The 21,623-nt window shown below is 39.1% G+C and overlaps 1 protein-coding gene across 1 annotated transcript in view; it reads right to left on the bottom strand.

The window, feature by feature from the left end:
* The window catches only part of LOC146653510 (chloride channel protein 2-like), a 175,654-nt gene that overhangs the window by 4,261 nt on the left and 149,770 nt on the right, over positions 1–21,623 (bottom strand). Inside the window, exons 21-24 of the mRNA XM_085379842.1 lie at positions 20,285–20,317; positions 9,559–9,597; positions 7,310–7,414; positions 2,227–2,313 (exon numbers count right to left, since the gene is read on the bottom strand). Of these exons, the coding sequence (XP_085235968.1) occupies positions 2,227–2,313; positions 7,310–7,414; positions 9,559–9,597; positions 20,285–20,317 (264 nt within the window). The remainder of the gene's footprint in view (positions 1–2,226; positions 2,314–7,309; positions 7,415–9,558; positions 9,598–20,284; positions 20,318–21,623) is intronic.

Raw genomic sequence — 21,623 nt, 5'->3', positions numbered from 1 at the left:
TATATGTGTATATACACACATATATGTGTATATACACACATACACACATATATGTGTATATACACACATACACACGTATATGTGTATATACACACATACATGTGTATATACACACATACACACGTATATGTGTATATACACACACACACGTATATATATATATATATATATATATATATATATATATATATACACATATACGTGTGTATGTGTGTATATACACACACACACACGTGTATGTGTGTATATACACACACACACACGTGTATGTGTGTATATACACACACACACACGTATATGTGTGTATATACACACACACACACGTATATGTGTGTATATACACACACACACACGTATATATATATATATATATATATATATATATATATATATATATATATATATATATGTACACACACACACACACACACGTATACATACATACATACATACATGTATTTTACATTTATATTTTTAATATTTCATGTTGTTGTTTGCAACAACAGACAGATATTTTGCACATATTAATTTAATTGAAAACGTACATTACAATATCCTTTTAAATTTATTTATATGCCAAAGTTTTGACCTTGTGTATCTGAAGTTCATTAATATTCTAAATCCTGCTCTATGCTTCACACTGTACAGAATAACTGTGATTAAACTCAACCAGTACCTAAAAGGTTATCAGTAGTAGGTTTAAAAAAAAAAAACAGGTTTCCTGTTATATAGGAATCATAGTGTTTAACATCCTCTATTATTTATTATTGGTGTTATTAACAAAATTATGGATGTGATTTGGGTGCTACAGGTCACGTGGCAGCATTGAAAAGAGTCCTGTACGTGTGTTCTGGATCTGAAATAAAACTATGAAACGCACTGACGTCCCTGAAATAGTTGTTATTCATATGTAGCAGAGACGCTGTGATGTAACCATGTGTTTGTGTGACAGACAGGCAGAATGGGAAGGCTGGTACACAGAACAAAAAATCCTAAATGTCAGGGACAGGCAAGCAGCACTGCACTTAGCAACAATCCTCTCTCCACTTCCTGGCCAATTCACAAAGAGTGAAGCGTTTTCAGTTGTTTATGAGGCAGGAGAGATGGAAAGAGAGGGAGCAGGAGAGGCGGCAGAGAACAGACAGAATGACAATAGATAGAGACAGCAATATTAAGCAGCCTTTAGTCTGTCACAGTACATAACAGACAGCAGGAGGAGGAATCATTAATGATGACTGAATGTCATCATTTGTGTGTGTACAGCACGGTGACAGCACTCCTGATGATATTGACAGTGCCTTTACAGTTATTAAAAGCGGTGAACAAACCATCTGTGGAAATGACGACAGTCATGACTTTTCACATGACGCTGGGTGTCAAAGAAATGAACAGAAAAAATGGATTCTAATGTATTTTAAGTTCAGAAGGGATGAAACCATGAAATTAAATCCAAGGGTTTTTCATCTATTGATAACTCTGTTGTCACACCTTCCCCTCAGGTTAAGAGCCCAGGTGTCATCCTGCAAGGAGTTTACTTCACCGAAACAATCTGGAAATTTCATTAAAATTCAATAAACTATCATCTTGTCTTTATTTTTAGTTAGCACATACCGTAAACACTTAAAGCTGTAAGCTAATGATAGTTGTATAAGAGCAGATGCGTGCTGGTGCAATAAGCTGTATGTTTTACGTCCAATGGATGCATGATCTGATTAGTCGACTAATCGCAAAAATAATCGGTGACTAGTCGACTATCAAAATAATCGTTTGTGGCAGCCCTATTCTCCATACATACTCACCTCTGTCTGTTCCATGTGCTCGCCTGACTGCCACGGGTCTCAGAGCTTTTAGCTGTCCTGCGCCAAGACTTTGGAATCTACTTCCACCAGATCTCCACACTACAAATTCTCTTTCTACTTTTAAATCAGGTCTGAAAACCCATCTGTTCAGAACTCATGCTGTCACTATAACTTGGTCTTTTGTTACCTGATTAGTTTTATAGTTTCATTTTATTTGTTTACTTTGTTTGTGTATATGGTTTTTTTTTTTTGCTATATTAATGTAAGGTGACCCTGGAGGTCTTTAAAGGTTTCTATAAATAAAATGTATTATTATTACTATTATTATTATTATTATTATTATTGTTATTGTCATCAAGCTAATAAAGCAATTAAAGCTGCACAGCATGAACATACGGCCCAAAGGGAAACTTGAAGAGACGCTTACTTCTTTAAGGGAAACCACCCCGATAAGGCGTCCAATGCTGGTGACGTAGGCGTGGTCGAGGCCAAGCAGGGAGAAGATGGTGTGGGTCTGCAGAAAAAAAAAAACAAAACAGGTGGAGCATTGTTAGTAGAAACCAGCTCTGCTGGCATCTTACTCAAAATAGAATATGACGCTCAGTTTGGGGAACGCACCACTGTTGACAATTATCAAACAATAATACCTGCATTCACACCGGATTCATTCAACTACTCAAATGTTCGGCTAAGTGGGATATTATCACTTTGGGAAATATAGGAGGGGGGCATGAGATGCTTAAAAATGGAAGTGGTAAAAACCTGCTTGTATCATAAGAACTAAGTAGTATCTGATGAAAACAACAGGAGGGAACAGATTAGACTGTAGATGGAAAATTCTTTATTAACTTGACTACAGAGCTATCAGGAAAGGTTCAAGGCAATGGTTTGGTACTGGCACACAAGGTACATGTGTCCCAGTACCACATTACTCTTGATTTGCAGTGGTTCCAGCTGTACGCAACTGAGCAGTAGATGCAAACGTGTTTTACAAACTTCACAGAGGTTTGCATACAACCTTTGCGATTATAACCTTTGTGGAGAGCTCAAAATATTCTTAGCAATTTTCCCCCTTTGAGAGCCAGGGGAGACCAATGCAGATCTATAAGGAGAGGATTTTATCAGACACGGCTCCCATGCTGAAGTTTGTAGTCTAGAACACGGATTTCTTAATTACTGAAAGTTGATTCAATAGTTGATTTTCAAACTTAAGTTTTTTTCTTGCACATTTGAGTTTAAGTCAAAATTTTGAGATGCTCAGATGAAAAATCTTAAGATAACGTCCCAAAACGTTGTCAGTTGTGGAAACAAGCTTCCATAAATGATAGATAATGGGTACAAACTGGTTGGACATTTTCTCTCTGTATCATTTATTGTTAGCACCTTGAGGTAACCATTGTTGTGTTATGGCACTATATAAATAAAACTGAATTGAAGTTATGATGCAGGATAAAAAAAAATGTATTTAATAGTAAAATATAAAAGGTTTTCATTATTCTCTATTAGTATCATTATTCTTTCTACTTTGCTTTTCAACTTTAATATTCCATGAAATGTGTGGAGTTTGCATGTTCTCCCCGTGTTTGCGTGGGTTCTCTCCGGGTACTCCGGCTTCCTCCCACCGTCCAAAGACATGCAGCTTGTGGGGATAGGTTAATTGATTAATCCAAATTGTCACTAGGTGTGAATGTGCGAGTGAATGTGAGTGTGAATGGTTGTCTGTCCCTATGTGTTAGCCCTGCGACAGACTGGCGACCTGTCCAGGGTGTACCCCGCCTTTCGCCCTATGACAGCTGGGATAGGCTCCAGCGCCCCCCGCGACCCTGAAAAGGATAAGCGGAAGCGAATGGATGGATGGATGTTGGTTTTATATGTTTCCATGATGCTATTTCGCTCTATTTACACACTCTGCCCTGTTAGTACTGTATTTGCTCAAGCAATGACTTGCTTTCCCCAAGGGGATCATTAAAATTTCATTGCATCTTATCTGCAGTACTAGAGTTACAGTGGAGGAGTGCGGCTGTGTGCAGATAAAAGCAAAGAGTGTGAGGTCAAAAAAACTTCAGTGAGTAGATGAGGAAGTGTGCAGGATTAATGCCAGCTGAACTTTTTGTACTAGGCCCTTTTAGCATTTAATGGAACTTTCTCCTAAGCCAGAAGGCCACTTGGGATGTTTGAAATGGATCCCAGTGTACCAGGTAAACAGAAGCTGTGCCAAGGAGAAGATTGTTTAATGTTTTCAGGCTGCGCCCGACGTAATGTAATATGTGAAAGTGCTTCCTCAAGATCAGCTCAATCCTACGTCAACCCATTCACTTCTATTTAAATTGTCGCTCACTGATTAAAAGTGCTGCAAATAGCATTTCGCAATCAATTGATCAACAGCAAAGTAATTTGATTAGAAGCCTCCAGCACGCCAAAAGAGTCACATCTGGTGTTCATCCTCTTTAATCAGAAGTGTAACCTGCTGCACAGCTGAACAGGAATCATGACAAATGTGGTCCCAACATGGCGAAGCTGCAAGAGTACTCAGGTAATACGGTCAACATTTGACCCACCAATGCCAATCAGTGTCATCTAATCCACTTATTGTCCCTTTTCAGAAAGTCATTTTAAAATCTTTTTTGTAGTTTGCGGCCAAAATAAAACATGACTTATTTTAATTATTGGAAATCTATTCAACAGCATTTTGTCCCAAAAACAACTTCTAATCGTTAAAAATGTCCGCAAGATGTGTGATGATAGTAAGGACAGCAAATTCTTCAGTCTGGGACATTTTTTGTTAAAGTAAATTCGAGAGACAATAAACGATACGTTACAAACTGCAACACAGAAAGTCATCTGGCTATGCTGACTTATAGAATGAACTTTGGACATTAGTGCTGTCAAAAGATCAAGCCTCCAGTAAGTAGAGTTGGTGCTTTTTTGAGCAATTTCTTAATCAAACTATGAACACAGAGCAGGCTTCATAAGTTCCCTTCTTTCAAAAAAATGTTGAAATTCTGAATATTCTCACGCTTTGAGACCTGTAAACTGATACCTCAAATGAACTGACAGCGGACCAAATCCCAGGCAGTTGGAGACTTGAAGTCTATATTGTCATGTAAATATTCCAAGGAATAGTCCATTACAAAATGGCCTGCAGACAAACAACAGCAACAGTAAACAGCTTGGGATAAATGGAAGCCGGAGAGTGAATAACTTCACATATACACATACACACACACTTTCACGTCTGTGTACAGCATCAGCAGTGGCAGTGTTTAATATGCTGAAGGAGATTGTGCGTGGTATTGGCTTTTGGCAGTGAGCAGTGGAGGGAGGAGAGAGATAGATTGGTGCAGGATCCCTCTCTTAAATGTTTAAAGACTACTCACACAGAACCCAAAGGGTGTGTGTGTGTATGAGAAAGAGAGGGAGAGACAGAACGAGAGAGGCAACATTATTTATAGAGGACTTTAGGCATGGCCACAGCTGGTTTGTGTGTGGATGCTTTGTAAGAAGAGAGAATTTCCACACTGAAATGTGGGTTTGCTGGGTGTGCTGATGCTAGAGTAGGTTTTTTGTGTGTGTTTGTTCCTGTCTAGCTATATTTGTGAGGACCGAAATCTGCATTCTACTATACCTGTGAGAACCAACAGGCACTTGTGAGGACGCACACACCGGTCCTCACAAATTTGAAGGCCTTTTTGAGGCTCAAATGTGGTTTTAGTGTCAGGGTTACAATTAAGTTATGGTTAGGTTTAGGGTAAGGCATTCATTTTTAATGGTTAGGGTAAGGGTCTAGGGAAACCATTATGTCAATGAAGGTCCTCACTAAGATAGCTGAACGGGCTTGTGTGTGTGTGTGTGTGTGTGTGTGTGTGTGTGTGTGTGTGTGTGTGTGTGTGTTGCCGTATGTAAACGAAATCAATTCAAGTTCTTTACGCTGAGTCACTCGGTGGGGAAGAACTTTGGCGTGAGGAAGTAGAACCAAAATTGTAATAAAGTGCTTTTGTGTGTATCAGGAGAATGAAACTGGCCTCACATTGACTCCATATTTCATGAATCAGTACATAACTACGGAGCCCCTCTGATGACATGGTCCAAAAAATAAATAAATTGTGGCCACAAAATACTACTTCGTGGGCACGAAATGGGTATAACGTGCCCACGAAATACTTATTTGTGGCCACGAAACACTTGACCGATAACCGTGATCCTTCCCAGGCCCTTGCAGTTGGTTCACAATAAAATCTATCCCGGCGTCCAGATCGTACTTGCGTTTATAAAACAACTGGGCTCTCAATATCCTGTTTAAATGTTTCTCTGTAATAATGGTTCCTTGCATTGCCAGGCTTTTCTAAATGCATTTGTAGCTCATTCCCAACCGTAAAATAAAACTCAATCATACTGTCTCTGTACATGGTGTATAGGTTTAGCCTACTCTTATGCCTATGGTTCTACGCAACTGTCCAGGAATTGTATCAATATGATGTGCGCACGTCATCTATTTCGTTGCCACAAATGTGTAATTCGTTGCCACGTTATACCTATTTCGTGCCCTCGAAATAGTATTTCGTGGCCACAAATAAGTATTTCGTTCGCACGTTATATTATTTCGAGGGCACGAAGTAGTATTTTGTGGCCACAATTTATTTATTTTTTGGACCATGTCATCAGAGGGGCTCCGTACATAACAGACATCAGGTCAGATTTTATGGTTTTCTGAAGTTATGGTCATTTTATAAAAAAATGTTTTGTAAATTGTCTATATTACATTTACTTTTACAAAAGCACTGAAATAAAGTCTGTTTCATAAAAATATTATGATGATAATGTGTCAGGTGTGAAAATGTAGCTGTCATTTTTAATCTGTTGTTTTGAATTTGATGCAATTTTTTACATATTATATATCATGATCATGAAACTTCCTCAACTGAAACTTATTTTTGCATTACAGATTCTGAATTTTTTTAATATGCAATAGAGGCATTATCTATATGCCATATGTGACAACTTGTGAAGCTAATTTTCCATATCATAACTGAACACTGGATTGTATAAAGGCACCTTGTTTCAGTTTGTTCAGTCAAAAGTGGACTGTCCTGCGATCTGACCAACAAAAATGTGAATTGTAATCTAATTCAATGTTTCATATGCAAGACACAAACACAATAGAACATACAGGCAAAGCTAATTTCTTAATTTCTTTTGGGAACTATGGATGCGCCATGCTTTAGGGACAAGAGCTTCCTGTTAGCACACAGTTAAAAAGAAGCATCCATTTCTTTGTCTGAGGGTCATGTCTATAAAGAAGGCTGCATTAATGCTAGACAAAAGATCCGCCTGTGAAGTTTTACAATTCTCGTCTTATGTTAATCAGTCTTGAATGCTTTACTTTTGGAAGGCTTAAATACAAACTAACTGCCATTTACACACAACTTAAAAAAACGGGAAAAACAGTTTCCTAGTAGCAGGGATATTAGTTCCACACAGAGGCTGAACACAGTTATATCTACAAATCAGACCTTATGCAGTGACGTGCGCTCCACCAGCTGGAACGGGGCAGGGTCGATCTTGCAGTTGTTGAAGTTGACCTGCTCATCAAGCTGCCTCTCTTCCCACTCTGCGATCTGAAAGTCACATAGAGGATCAGTGAAAGTTTGCAGCACTATATGATTTTCACCAGCCTGTACACTACTGATCAGTTAATGAACTTTAGTGAACTTTATTATGTTAAGTTCAGATGACACAGGCTTGTTTTTAATTAACAATTAACTTTGACTATCTATATGTGAGTGACAGGCTAAAGTGTACAGTGTAATGTCTTTATATGCATTGTCAGTCACTAATCAGAAGGCAAAGTGTAAAATAATCCTTCCTGACAAATCACATTCCTCTAACAGACAATTGATGGACCAGGCACCACAATGAATGACTCTATAAATCATAACGAGGCCTACAACACCAGATGAAGGGAAAGGTGAGAGGCGAAAAAGGAAGGGAGACGTACAGAAGAAGCAGTGACATGGCAGATGTAGGAGAGGTGAACGATAAGTTGGGGAAGGTCTGGAGAGGCAAAGTGTGAGGAATGTGTGGCTGATAGAGAGGAAATGAGAGGTGCTGTTGATGGATGAATTATGAATGATGTCATATCCAAAAATATAAGACTCCAGGGTAATAGGCCCATCTGGGGATATTGAGAAAAGCTAGAAAGCCAAGACTGTCAGGCTGTGATGTCACCAAAGTGGAGGCTGAAGTTGCAGTCAGAAAAACATAGATTTCTAAGACCAACAAAACTAAATGCACTTGACAGCTCAACAGATTCAGTGCTGTCTGTGTAGTTATAGCCGAAGTTATACCACAGCATCTTCATTAAAAACATACTGTAGTTTACTGAGTCTAAAATCTCACGTGTCCTCGCATCACTAAAGGTTATTCCTCCCCTGAAAATAGTTTAAAAAAAAAAAAAAACCCCAAAACATTATGCTAAACAGTACAATGTCCAAGTGTGGCAGAAAACTGAACCGCTTTCAAACTGAAAACAACATAGCATGGTGAGATTAACTAGCTAATCTCAAGGTGGGTTGAAATTGTCTGATGGCTTACGTTACAGTCTTCAACTTGTCTGATTGGCTAGCTTGTAAGAGCCACGCTCCTAAAAGTTAACCTGCCCATAGGTGTTGTGCAAGTGCAAGCTGCTTTGAAACCCACCTTCAGCCCAGCTTCTCTTTTGCATGTCATTTCTGAATTGATAAATGTTAAATCTGTTTATTTAAACATTTATCAATGTTAAATCTTGCTCTGGTGTGTTATTGGTCTTGCTGCTCGTCAGGTTTTTATGTATCCACACGGAAGGGTGGTGAGGTCGCAGAACATATGCAGGCCTCCAAATATAACTTACTGCAAATAAAAGTAACAGAGACGGCACTAGTTCTGACTTTGATACATTTTGGTGACTCATTTGACAGTACTTAAGAGCTAAATTAACTGGGTGCTTTGGTATTGGAATGGGATTTGGACAGAGTTGGAATAAAATGCCTTTCCTTTACTTAGAATTAATTCTATCATCATTATTAAAGACTATTTAATGCTAATTTTGATAATACTTACTTTTTTTTTTCACAGATGACTTTTAGGTTTATTCTGAAAGAGCTTTTAAACCATCCTGTGACCACCAGCATCTTTAAAGAGGACCTAATATATTCATTTCTAACCTTATTATTTTATTCTCTGATGCTATTGCTCTGCATGAATCACTTTCAAAGCTTCTCTCCCTTTAAGCCAACTTTCTCCTGATTGGCTACACTTTGCATCTAAGACTATATCTGAGGAGATAAGAGGAATAGCCCCTCTCAATGACATCATAAAGACCCAAGAGTTTGAAACAGCATTTAGAGCAGTATGAAGGCTGAGCTTTGGGCCCACAGGGACTACTTGTACATATACTGACCTCATTTATAAAAACTTTGGCCATGGTAAATGTGAATACCCATTATTAGAATGGTATATATCAGGCAGGAAATGAGGAAAAGAATAACACGCTACCTTTAAAAATCAGGGAGCCTATGCATGCAAGATGAGATAACCTGATGATATCACTATGACATAACCAGGGACTATTTTCCCATCTTGACAAACCTCCTCCTGTGTTTTCACTGGCTGTGTAGTACCCCTAATGAAGTGAAAAATTTTGCAGTGCCTCCATTTTTTAATTCGCCAAAACAACACGCTGATCTCTTACGCTCTCATTGCTCGGACTGGTTGTGCATCTTACCTCTCTAATGGTCATGTCATCTTCCACATCTCCATCATCCTGTAGATGAGAAGCAACAGAACAACAGTCAGTACAGAAAATAAAGCTAACCAGTGTACTTTGTACAGTCTGTATGCCACAAATACACAGGCAAACAAAAGTAAACGAATGGGTGACAAACAATGGACCTCGGTGGGTTATTACCTACATAAATATTCACTTGTACTTTTTAAGTGCGCCCCCTTCACTACATCTGTGCACAGAAGGCTAAATGACACATAATTGCCCATGCATCACATCATAAGTGTTGTACTGCGCCGCTGTCTCGAGACAGATGGACAGAAATGGGATGAATGACTAAAGGAGCGACTACAGTATATTTAATGAGTGCGGGGGATGTGATGTATGAGATGTCAGAGCAGATGATCATTATAATGATGGATTGGCGGCATGCTCAGAACTCACAGCTCTTAACTGACAGGCGGACGCAGCAGGCACGGTTTGACGAGCGGAAGTCAAACTAGCAACCCTGTGCTTTGCAGAGATAAACCAAAAACACTACAGAGGTCTGGCTGAGAGGAAACTTACAGCTGAGTGGAAGGGTGCACTACCACGGGGTGTGTAAGCATGTGTGTGTTTAGTTGTGTGCTTGAGTGCAGGTATTTACATTCACAGGACTGGACGCAGCGCAACATGTGTGTGTGAGAGAGAAAGAGAGACATAAAGAAAGGCAGGGGGAATGTGACCCGAGGGCTGATGGAAGCCCTGAGCTCATTTATCCTCATCACCATAGTGGCCGACCTGTCGGTAACCCTAGCAACTGTTGCCGTGGGGTAGAAAGAGGTGCCCTACTGTAGCATTATGCAAGCAGAGTTTATGAGACAAAACAAACACGTAGACGCAACTACAGCACTTCAGCTCCTCTGTCTCACTGATCATTCTGCTTGTCACACAACACAAGGGCGCTCTGAATGTCACCAAGACACACCGTTGTTCCAGGGGTCAAATGTAAAACACAGGAAGTTGGGGAGGTTTCTGCAGAGGGGGGTGGGTCTCTGCATAGGAAATAGGGGCTTTTAGATAGATTAGCTGCTCTACTAAGACCAAATCTCTGCAATTTTGCAGAAGTGTGTGTGTGTGTGTGAGAATGAAGTGGGAGGGTAAAGTTTTCGAGTCTCTGTGACACTGACAGTCAATTCAGAGAAACTGCGTGGGCATATTCAAATGAGAATTGAATGAGCATGTGAGTGCACAGAGACATATTGAGAGGCACTGAGCTCCAGAGTGCTGACAATGGGCTGATGAAACCATTATCGCCTGTTGTGCTGCAGGTTTGATCAAACAAAAAGTCAAAGGGTCTGTTGCCCTTTCACTTGCTCCTCCTACAGCAGTCATCTTTACTTTGAGTCAGTGGAACCATCCATAGGGCAGTGAAGAAATTTAAGTACATTTACTTTATTATCCAAAAGTTACAAAACAATACTTTGCCCCCAATGTCACAAATATTTATGAATCACAACAGCAATAACATGCTGATACTGACACTGCTAAAATCATGCTTCTGTCTTTCATGGCTTTAGAGTAAAACTATTCACCTCTGAGCATTTGACCATAACCTCCTAGGACCCGAACTCTTCCACAGCATGCATTTTTAATTTCTCTTTGATATTTGGGCATATTGGGGCCCGATGAATATAAAAACAAAGAATTACCAGATTATTATTTTATTTTACCTTATTTTTGTTTTTAAGAAAAATAAGAGCCACATATGAGGATATTCGTTTAAAATTTTGATAGAACAGTAGCAGTATAATGTCCTCATAAGTGGATATCAGGCCCTTGTAGAGCAAAATTGAGTATTTTGGTCTAAATAACCCATGGGGCGATCGTGGCTCAAGAGTTGGGAGTTCGCCTTGTAATCGGAAGGTTGCCGGTTCGAGCCCCGGCTTGGACAGTCTCGGTCGTTGTGTCCTTGGGCAAGACACTTCACCCGTTGCCTACTGGTGGTGGTCAGAGGGCCCGGTGGCGCCAGTGTCCGGCAGCCTCGCCTCTGTCAGTGCGCCCCAGGGTGGCTGTGGCTACAATGTAGCTTGCCATCACCAGTGTGTGAATGTGTGTGTGAATGGGTGGATGACTGGATATGTAAAGCGCTTTGGGGTCCTTAGGGACTAGTAAAGCGCTATATAAATACAGGCCATTTACCAAAATGTGATGTCCACATATGTGGACGCCAGGTCCTAGGAGGTTAAAGAATTCATTCACTTTCTGTGTGTCTGGAACACCACGACCATGTGCTGCCTGGCTGTTGAGTTTTCTTGGACTTAACCACCAGCTCATCAGAGCAGAATCATGCAGAACACAAAGGACCAAATAACTACACATAACAAATATTGGGGACATCTATTTATGTTTTGTAGGTCTGAAAGGAAAAATATCAGCTGATAATGACAGAAATATTGGTATTGTTCATAAAAATCCTGTATCCCTTGGATTCCATTTAACATTATATCCAGAAAACCTGTAACCAAGAAGAAGCTTTGTACAGGTGACGTCTACTCACCCATTTAAAATTTCATATTGAGGCTCAAGGTAGTGCTGGTGCGTTGCGTATACTTTTTGTAAGTTTTCACTGCATAAGGTTTGATATTAAAGTAAATTACAGCCCTTACTGTTGAAAACAATCATCCAGTGCTTGCATTAGCAATGTCAATCAATTCCCTAGTTTTATCTAGATATTTTATTGTTTGACTTCAAGAAAAACAAAACGGCCAAAAATACAAAACTTGAGGTGCTAAAAATGGTGACTAAGGCCATCTTTTTTTATACAGTCTGAGGCTCAGATCTCATGAGATGTGGTCAAGTCATTGCAATGTTCATTTTTGTTGTTTATACTTTTGCGGGCTCCAAATCAAATTTCAGCTTGTTGCTTTCAGGTAAGATTAAAATGTTACCTGAAAGCACTGTAGTGGGTCTCTGGTCTTTGGACTGGGGTTTTAAATAGGGCCCTGCTGCTCTCTGTCCTCTGAATGGCTGTTACAACTGGTGCAGTGATTATAAAAGGTGCCATAAAGTTTTATGGGCTGTGTTTATACTCAGTATAGTGTTGTATGCTCTTTCTCCAACTACACAGCACTGAATGGCACGATAGGGAAACATTGCAAATATAGTTGCTTGAAAGACTTTAACATAGTTTCAAAGTAACATCATTAATGGTTTCATTCAACTACAGTGGAACAATAACGAAACTGTGGAGTGACACATTGTTACGACTGCTGGTTAAAGTTGTGAAAAAGGGGATGAGTAAATCTTTTTAATATTGTGACTAAAACCAGCACTAAGTTCTCCACACTGAACCTCTGATATCAAACATCAAATCAGTTCACCCTCAAAACAAATTACAGCCAGCATGTCACACTCATTTTCTCTAGATAAGTTCACCCTCTCTGCAGTGTTGTCTGAAATTATTCAGGAAATGAAAACTTCATCCTGTCCCCAGAATATTCTTCCTATCAGATACCTGAAGGACAATTTTAATGGAGTCAGTGTCTTTGTAATACAAAGAACTTGCTGCTATTGAACCCATTCTGAAAGGACTAACACTTGACCCTGATGACTTTAATAATTTCTGCCCCGTTTCAAATTTTTACAAAAGAATGTGCCCCGTACTGTAATCTGTGTCTGTTTTAGACAGACAACCATTTCAGGCAGACAGAGATCATTACAAAAGTGAGAATGTTCATTCCACCCAGAACAAAAATTTCAAGACATTTGTTCAGCACTATCAGCCAAACTCATCACTGGTCTTAGTCCTTTAGACTTAACCTTGTGTTTAATGAAGTTAATCATTCTGTCTTCTTGGACTCTCTTTGGGACCAGGCCTGAGTTCAGCTTCTAATAAAAGGTTTTCTCTGATGTCTGTATACATATAATTCCTGTTACACACTGGTTGCCACTCTTTTAGTAGCCAATAATCCTCTTCTTTCATGTCATTTCAGTCAGATTAGATTGGACCAGCGATTCATAAATCAAAAGATTTGTTTTCAAGTCCTTACTAGCTTCTTGTAACAACTAGTTGGTACGAGACTGTTTAAAACTAGCGTCTTTATGTGAACTAAATCTACATTGCTTTTACATTTTTTTTAAATTGTTTTAGTAATAAGTGTAGTTGTTTATGGCTTTTTTTGGTGCGTAGGCACACAAGTCACATCAAACATGTGGAGCTGCCTGCTGTGAGTTAAGGAGTAGGTGAAAGTAGTTTTGATTTCAGGATTTGCTAATTTTTGTATGCTTTTCTATAGTTATTGTTACGGACTTGCTGTCTACCGCTCTGCTCTTGTATTTACTGTTTAATTAATATTCTATTTCAGCCCAGTTCATTTTTCTTTTGAAAGTTATTGTTTTCTATGAATAAATGCAAAGCTAGGACTACTGTACATTTAAAAGCTATTAACAAATTACAGAATTAAATTAAAAAACTGGGATGACTTTCACTTGTTTAGAAATACATAAATAGGGAGATATATTGCAAGAAGTAGCATTTATACATTATAAAATACATGAGAACTATCCAATTAGAGCAGGGCGATATGACCAAAAATATTTATCACGATATACATTTGAAAATTTGCGATAACGATATAACTGACGATATAATTGACACTAGACAAAATACTTTACAACTCCACAACTTTATTAGTGCAAAAAACCCCCAAAAACCATCAATGTATTTTCACTAAAACAAGCAGCTGTTTTTTTATGTCCATTAAAGTTATATAAAAATTCAAGAGTGCAAATGCAAATTCCTTGCTGACAGTTTAACCAAAAGGCGTTTCCAGTGGAAATTGGCCGACATATCCTCAGCATAACCATGTATAATACCCACAAAACTTAAAAACAGGTTATACACACACAATACGGTAATATTATGTTGAAGCACAGTACGTATCACTCCGTGAGGCTCCTGACTACAGTAGCTGTAATGCTCCAACAATCCATCAAGCGGTGCAGCTTCGTAGCTTAGCAAAATCGTACTAAAACATTTGACAGATTTCTGCGCACCGTGTACCACATAAAAACGTTTCGAGGTCAGTAAACACAACCAGAATTCATACATAAGGCACACGGGATTATAAGGGGCACTGTCGACAGAAAAATCAAAGGATTGATTTTAAGTGTGCCGTATTTTCCAAACAACACGGTAATAACGACGGCCCGCTAGCATGCTCTACCAAAAATAGTGCTTTGATGTGTATGTGACGGACGAAAGCTAAACCAGTTCCACACCACTGAAGTTGCAGCATTTTTACAAACCAATTCTGGTTCATCCGATTCATTCAACGATCCGCTTTCGCCCATCTCATTCTCCGTCGCCATACTTTTTCCGCCATGTGCGTATGAAAACAAAGGCACTGCACATGTGCGTTTTACCCATATTCTATCGCGATATTTCATTTTCTTATCATTGCCGAACACTATACCGGTATTACAGTGAACGGTATGATATGGCCCAGCCCTATATCCAATGATGCTATCCTAATGTCAAGAAAAAACAGAGAACATATAGCCAGTGTTACTGGTATTTCTGGAAGAGTATGTCTGTGTTTTTGTTAAGGCAGTTCGTGAATTACCTTATCTACAAAAATTTGAAAGATAATTTCAAAATCAAGTGTCATTTCAGATGATCGCCTTGTTCTGTGTAAATATCAATCTGGTAGAAAGTACTAAATGGGAAGCATCAATTTAGAGTTCTGAACAATAAGAAGAACATAACTGCATCATCTTTTATAATGAAACATCCCCAAGTTTTGTGCAGCTGGATGCCAGTAACACTGTGATGCATGTAATTGGTCTGGGCACTTGGAGGCTCAAGATGTCACAGCATCTTAGATCATTATCTCCCAGCATCACTGATAATTGTGAAATTTTCGAGTTATTTGTCATAATAATGTTGGATAAACATGTCAAACAACTAGTGAAATCCTGATTTTTTCCCCCGCCCGCGAGCTTGATAAAACTGCTGACATCAAACGATTCCTCCAATCAGTCGCAGGTTTCTTTGCATCCATTTATATATTGCAAGTGCAGACAGTTTGCTGTTTGGTTTTGTCTTCTGTCACCATCATCATTTTCTCTAATTGTTTTCAAAGGTAGCAGCTGGTGTTATGTGCACATATTAGAACAGAAAAGTAGGTTCTGACTAGTTTCCTCATTTTTGGCTGTCCCCGGCTGCCTCGTTTCCACTCATTCTCCCAGACTGAAGCAGTGGAGTGTGAACAGTCAAATAGCTAGTCAGAATTCAGTTTAGGATAGAGGACTCATTACACGCATGCACACACAGAACAGTCTTAGGGCAACAGGGAGTGAAGACAAGCATTTTGAAACAACTTGTCTTTCCTGTCCTGATTGATGTACATTTATGCGCACTGCCATGTAGGTAAATGTCAAGAAAGAAAGCAGCACACATGTTGGTTGAGAAACTTGGGTAAGAAAGCAGAAAGAAATAAAGACAGAAAAGTGACGGGTCAAAAAATTATCCCACTGGCATCATAAATAAAGCATGGTAGCATTACGAAGGCACAAGAGTTGGGGTGGGAATGATGAGAAAAACAGCGAGAGGAGACAGAGAGACTAGGCGGCATCATTTCTCTGAAACAGACTACTGATGTCATTTACCCTGCATCAATATTTCACCGCCTAGATAGAAGGAGGAGGGGAGCGGGTGGTGAGGGGAGGTGCGGAGAGATAACAGAGATACGACAATGGGAGGAGGGCTTTTGGAGAAGTCACAGAGCTGGACAAAGAGTGTGAAATGGAGGTGCGAAGATAAAACTGTAGCCAGAAACGACAAGTGGAAGAAGTGTGAGAGAGAGGAGCTGTTGCAAGGGGAGAAGTAATAAACTGATCTCTCTTCTGCCATGGGGGCGTAATGCAGAAGTAATAGGAGAGGGAACAACAATTGGCTAAATTTGTTTGTCCACATTCCTGCTCGGCCCCGCAGAGCCTCGGCAGACTGAGAGCAGCGCTGCGATCAGCAAAGCCCTCTGCCATGTGCATGTATACACTGTTGAATGTTAATAACTCCTGATGACAGGAAAAACAAGCCTGCGGGCCTAGTTAAATGCTCACACTTGTGTGTGTGCAACAGGGGTTCATAACTAATTGGTTCACTGCAAGACAATAATGACCAACATGCTTCTAGGCTCACTTAACACATCCAAAACTTCACTGCACTAATAATGCACCATCTGTCTCTCCACTGACCATGCAGTATGCTCCTCATGGGTGCACTCAACAAATCATTGGACTTTATTAAGTTACATCAGGCAGTGGCAGATGAGGACCATTGGAAGCTTGACTGGTCTTCACGAGAAATTAAACACTTAAAAGTATAGGCAGGACATACATTTTTTACATAATATGGGACCACTAAAAACATTCCTGCACTAATTCGTCCCCCGAGGGTATAATAATACCCAACTTGGTTTTATATATTGTGCAATAGATCTGGCTTGCCAGATGGCCAAACAGTTTCACATAAGCCACAGATTTTTATGTATTTTCAGAAACTGAAGTGTTATTGCTGAAACCAAGGGGACTTGTGTGGCTTCAGATGTGGGTCGGGTTTTTCTTTACAAAGACCACAAATGATATGTTGCGTGTGCTTCACTGCAAAACCAATAAATGACCACTGAATAACACAGAGGTGGGCAGATTCATCCAAATATCGCTACAATCAAAACCAACGCTTGTATTGGTATTGGATTGATACTGACATGATGAGTTCCATCCTCTAAATTCAGTATGCAGCCTACTGAACTGTGTTAACTGTATTTATTTTTGGGGGGAATGAAAAACATACCTCAAACAGAGTATGAAAAACTTCTGAACCTTTTTGTGTTGACTGTCACGTCTATTTGATTTTTTAGCCTATAAAACGCTTTAACAGCTCAAGTTGACCCATAGTGCTTTAGAGACAGGCACATTTACATTCCATTTCTCCAAAAAAACCTAGTTTATTGCATTAACTAATTATTGTGGCAAAAAAAGTCACTGTGGTTTGTGTTTACAATCTGCTAATTGATAAACATCGATCTCATAAATCATGAAACACCCTTCAACCATGTTATGAATGAACAAGTAAATAAACAAGTAAATAACTATGCTAGGGAGTGTTAAGGAAATCTGTTTACATTTTTGTGTCAAACAATGTGACAAATATGGCTAGTGGTTTTGGTTTGCCACAGTATTTTTTAGCATATTCTCGCATTAATTGGATTATATTTTCACACAAATGAATCAATGTCTGTTTCTATGGTATGTAGCTGTTCAGTTATGTGCCACTTGATTAGATATCAAAGAAATTATAATCTAACTATCTGCTGTTGGTGTTTGTTGAAAGATGCCTAAAAATCTTTGGAATTTTTTTTTTTTTAAATAAAAATCATGCTGTGACAAATCAATAAAGAGATTTAAATTTCCTTACAATTAGAATAAGTGTGTAGCAGTGATGACTATTGGAGGTTTTTCCTGTTTTGTGGTACTTAATGCGATCGATAGGATTTTTTAAACATTCAGAGAGCAGGCATGATGCGCTGCTGCGTAACTGATGCCTCAAAGACAAACGGCGCGTACAATGAGCAACACTTCTGTAAATGTGCGAAACAGGCCACATTTCACTTTGATTAATCTGTTCCATTACTACACTTGAAGAAATTATTTTGGTAATTCACCTCAAACTAAAACTCCTCCTGTGCGTTACAGTTTCTGTGGTCTTTTGCCACCATGCAGCTCCACACAAATATTGCCATGGTGTCATGCCTTGGGGTTCAAATTTTTTGCCATCAAATGAAAAAAAGAAAAAGAAAAAAAAAACACTCCCAGCATGCCTCCTCTGTTACTAATTTCACACTTTTTGTTAAGTTCCTCAAGGCAAGTCTGACTTCTGCTGTGTTACTGCACAGCATGGATGTGTTAAGGAACCAAAATGTTGCATTTCGGGACAGCATTTGTGGTACTTCATAGCCAAGAGAAATCATTTCATAACAGAGCTGTATTTAAAAAAGTTTTTAGAAAGTTTTTTAGAAAGTTAAAAACCAAAAATATTTAACACTGGATATTGTGCTAAAAAGCCCTTCGAGAGCCAGTGGATGAACTTGATGGGGAAAGTGAATAATTTAAAAGCACAATGCTGCCAGTGGGTTTCCTTACTTATCAACAAAACTGTTCACAGTGTAATTCATCAGCTGTACACCACGGCTATGCACATGGCCCCTGAAGCGATAGATGAAAAATGATGTGACACTGTTCTGTGCTTTTCAGTGATTGAAAATGTGTACACACTTCAATAATTGTCACTGACATGTGAAACTAATGTGGCCCTTTTAGTGCCTCAAGTCTAAATCATTAACAGTGCTAATAGAGTCATACGGACACAATAATAATGACTGAGAATCAGAAGCACAGGACGCTCTTACTCCTAAACCATCACATACGGTTGTTTGGTCAGGACTTTTACTTTTGAGTTTCCTTTAGGGTCATTTGTCTACTGCACTTCAGTAGAACCCCCTTAATATCTGAAATGCCAAATACTCTCTGCTGACATGGTCTCTGTCTCATGATCAAACACCACTGTAACCAAGCATGAAGGGACGTTTGCCTATGTTCCCCTCTTGTCAACCCAAAACCAAAGCCTAAACCCCCTCAAAACATACATTTTTTGTCTTAATCCAGCTGGCCAGTCTCTAAAGACCAGTTTTTGAAAATGTGCTTAAAAAGGTTTCATTTTGGTTCAGAAGTGAAAAGTAACACTTCATTTTAATTTCACCTGTTTGGTTATCCACTGAACTCATTTCTGTTGAGTTTTAAAAGTTACCGAGGCCTGAGGAGTTAGAGTTGCTTAAAAAGAAAAAAAAAAAGAAGACATTTTTGATCACATCCCTTTCACACATTATTTGGTCCACGAACACCGACTAATATTGTCGGAAGGCATTTTTTCCCGTAAAATCTAAAATATAGAAAACATGTTTCAAGGTAAGGGCAAATGGTTTTCTCTCTCCGTGTTAGCCCTGTGTGTTTCAGAAGATGAATGGACAGCTGTTAATGCCACTCACATATTTCTCTACATGTAAGAGAAGATTCTCATTGGGCTGTGTTTGACTCTGTGCGGCACAGTTAGCTTATTTTGTACGAGTCTGTTCCCACATGCCGCCACGCCTTTCAAACAAAAAGAAATATCTTTCTTGCAGAAAATCTGTGATTTGACTGTTTGCTTGGCATACTGCAATGACCGTACTGTCAGCTCCTGTAAAATTCCACCCGTCACTTCACCGACCGCTTTGCTTTCTGCAGTGTGTGTCAAACAGATAAGGGGCTACAGCTCAGCACACCCGAGCTACAGTAAATACTCAACCTAATTTTTTTTATTGGTCATTCGGCTCAGCTGTTATTAATTAAAAAACAAACAAATAAACATTTCGGTGCTCCACTAAAGTCTTACAGAAACCAGACAAACTAATATCTCCAGGACTCAAAATTTGCAAGCCAAGTATGAGTGAAAATAAAGTGGTCTTCTCTTTTCTATTTTCTTTTTTCAGTGCGCTTGGTATGCTTGATTACGTTGTGATGATAACACAACAATTTGAAGTTTTGAATCAAAAGATTGAAAAATTATATATACTGCTTTTGAATATTAGTCTGAACCAGACATTTAACCAAAAATGTTTCAAAGGAATGTGGACAACATGCTCACCGCAAAGAAACTCTTTAGGCTGGGTGGTGGCTCCTAGTGAATGAAGCGACATGTGATGAGTGAAAAACAATGTGACAGTTTGATGTGACAAAGGCTAGACTATGAATAAATCATTGATGGTAATTAATGAACAAATGTGAACTTATTCTATCAGAATACATGATTAATTGACCTTAACAGTGTTTGATTTTCAGAAATTGGTGTCGTCTGCTGATGTCTGATCATTTGTCATGCAATGCTGACTGATCCTACGTCGCCAAATCCTTTTTCTCAATTTATAATCAGACACTTGCTCCATTGAGTGACATGCTGTAGTAATTGGATGGCGGGATGAGCATTCCAGTTTACACGGATATTCTCCGGTACTTCCCAATACTTCTCATGCATCATCATCATCATTTCACATGAGCTTGTCTAAGAACGCTGCCATTCTAAAACGTGCCTGATGCTAATGAAGAGATATGATGCTCCTATTCTGATATTTAATGCTGCATGCACAGGTGAGTCTGCCACAGCACGACTTTTCCCTCCCCCCCACTGAACACTTAAGACGTGGGCCGCCAGAGCTTTTAAAGTCGGCTGCAAAAGATAACACCAGATTTTAGGTCACACCAGAAACAGGGCAGAGCCTGCTCTGGGAGGCGATCACTGATTGGACGCCTCGGGTGACACGGCTGATGATGGACAGCACAGCATGCATGATTGAACAGTATTGTCCTTGAAGAATACTTGACCACAGCTTCACTACATCTTAATAAAATAAGACAGTAGCTGGACCATGTCAAAGTGGAGAAGACTTTAGATCCACAATGACAAATAAATTTTGCAACATGAATCACATTAAACAGGTTTTATTAAACTGGACCAAACATGCTTGTTTCCAATTTCTGGACTCGGGTCAGAATAATTCTTTTGATCTCATACTGGGGCCTGGTGGAGCACCTCAATTCATCCACTATCTGAAACAAGCCACTTTAAACTCCTTGCCTCTTCTTTTCAGCAAACATCTTCTGCTAAAGAAGGTGGGTGGAGCTTCCGAGCCCCTTCACTTTTATCAGACAAAGTAGAAAAGAGAGAGGGCCAGGTTGGGGAAAGTCTAGACTTCCATGCAACCCAAACCCAGATAAGCAGCAAATAATGAGCGGATGGATTAAAACTTTTAATATTTTTTTCAAATTTTTATTTCAGGCAGAAATTGTGGTGTAGGCTGTTCTTTTGCCATTGAATTTCCATTTTAATACAATTAAAAGGCTTCATCTGATGCACAGGATCTGAGGATTTGCATTAGTTTTTGATAAAATTCTAAATAAACTCAAATGAAATATTCGAGTAATTTATG

Source organism: Rhamphochromis longiceps, linkage group LG14, assembly GCF_057381845.1.
Source record: "Rhamphochromis longiceps isolate RC_006_pf linkage group LG14, R_longiceps_female_GT1.1, whole genome shotgun sequence".
Lineage (NCBI taxonomy): Eukaryota > Metazoa > Chordata > Actinopteri > Cichliformes > Cichlidae > Rhamphochromis > Rhamphochromis longiceps.
The sequence above is the reverse complement of the archived record's forward strand: the minus strand, read 5'-3'. Positions and strand labels throughout refer to the sequence as shown.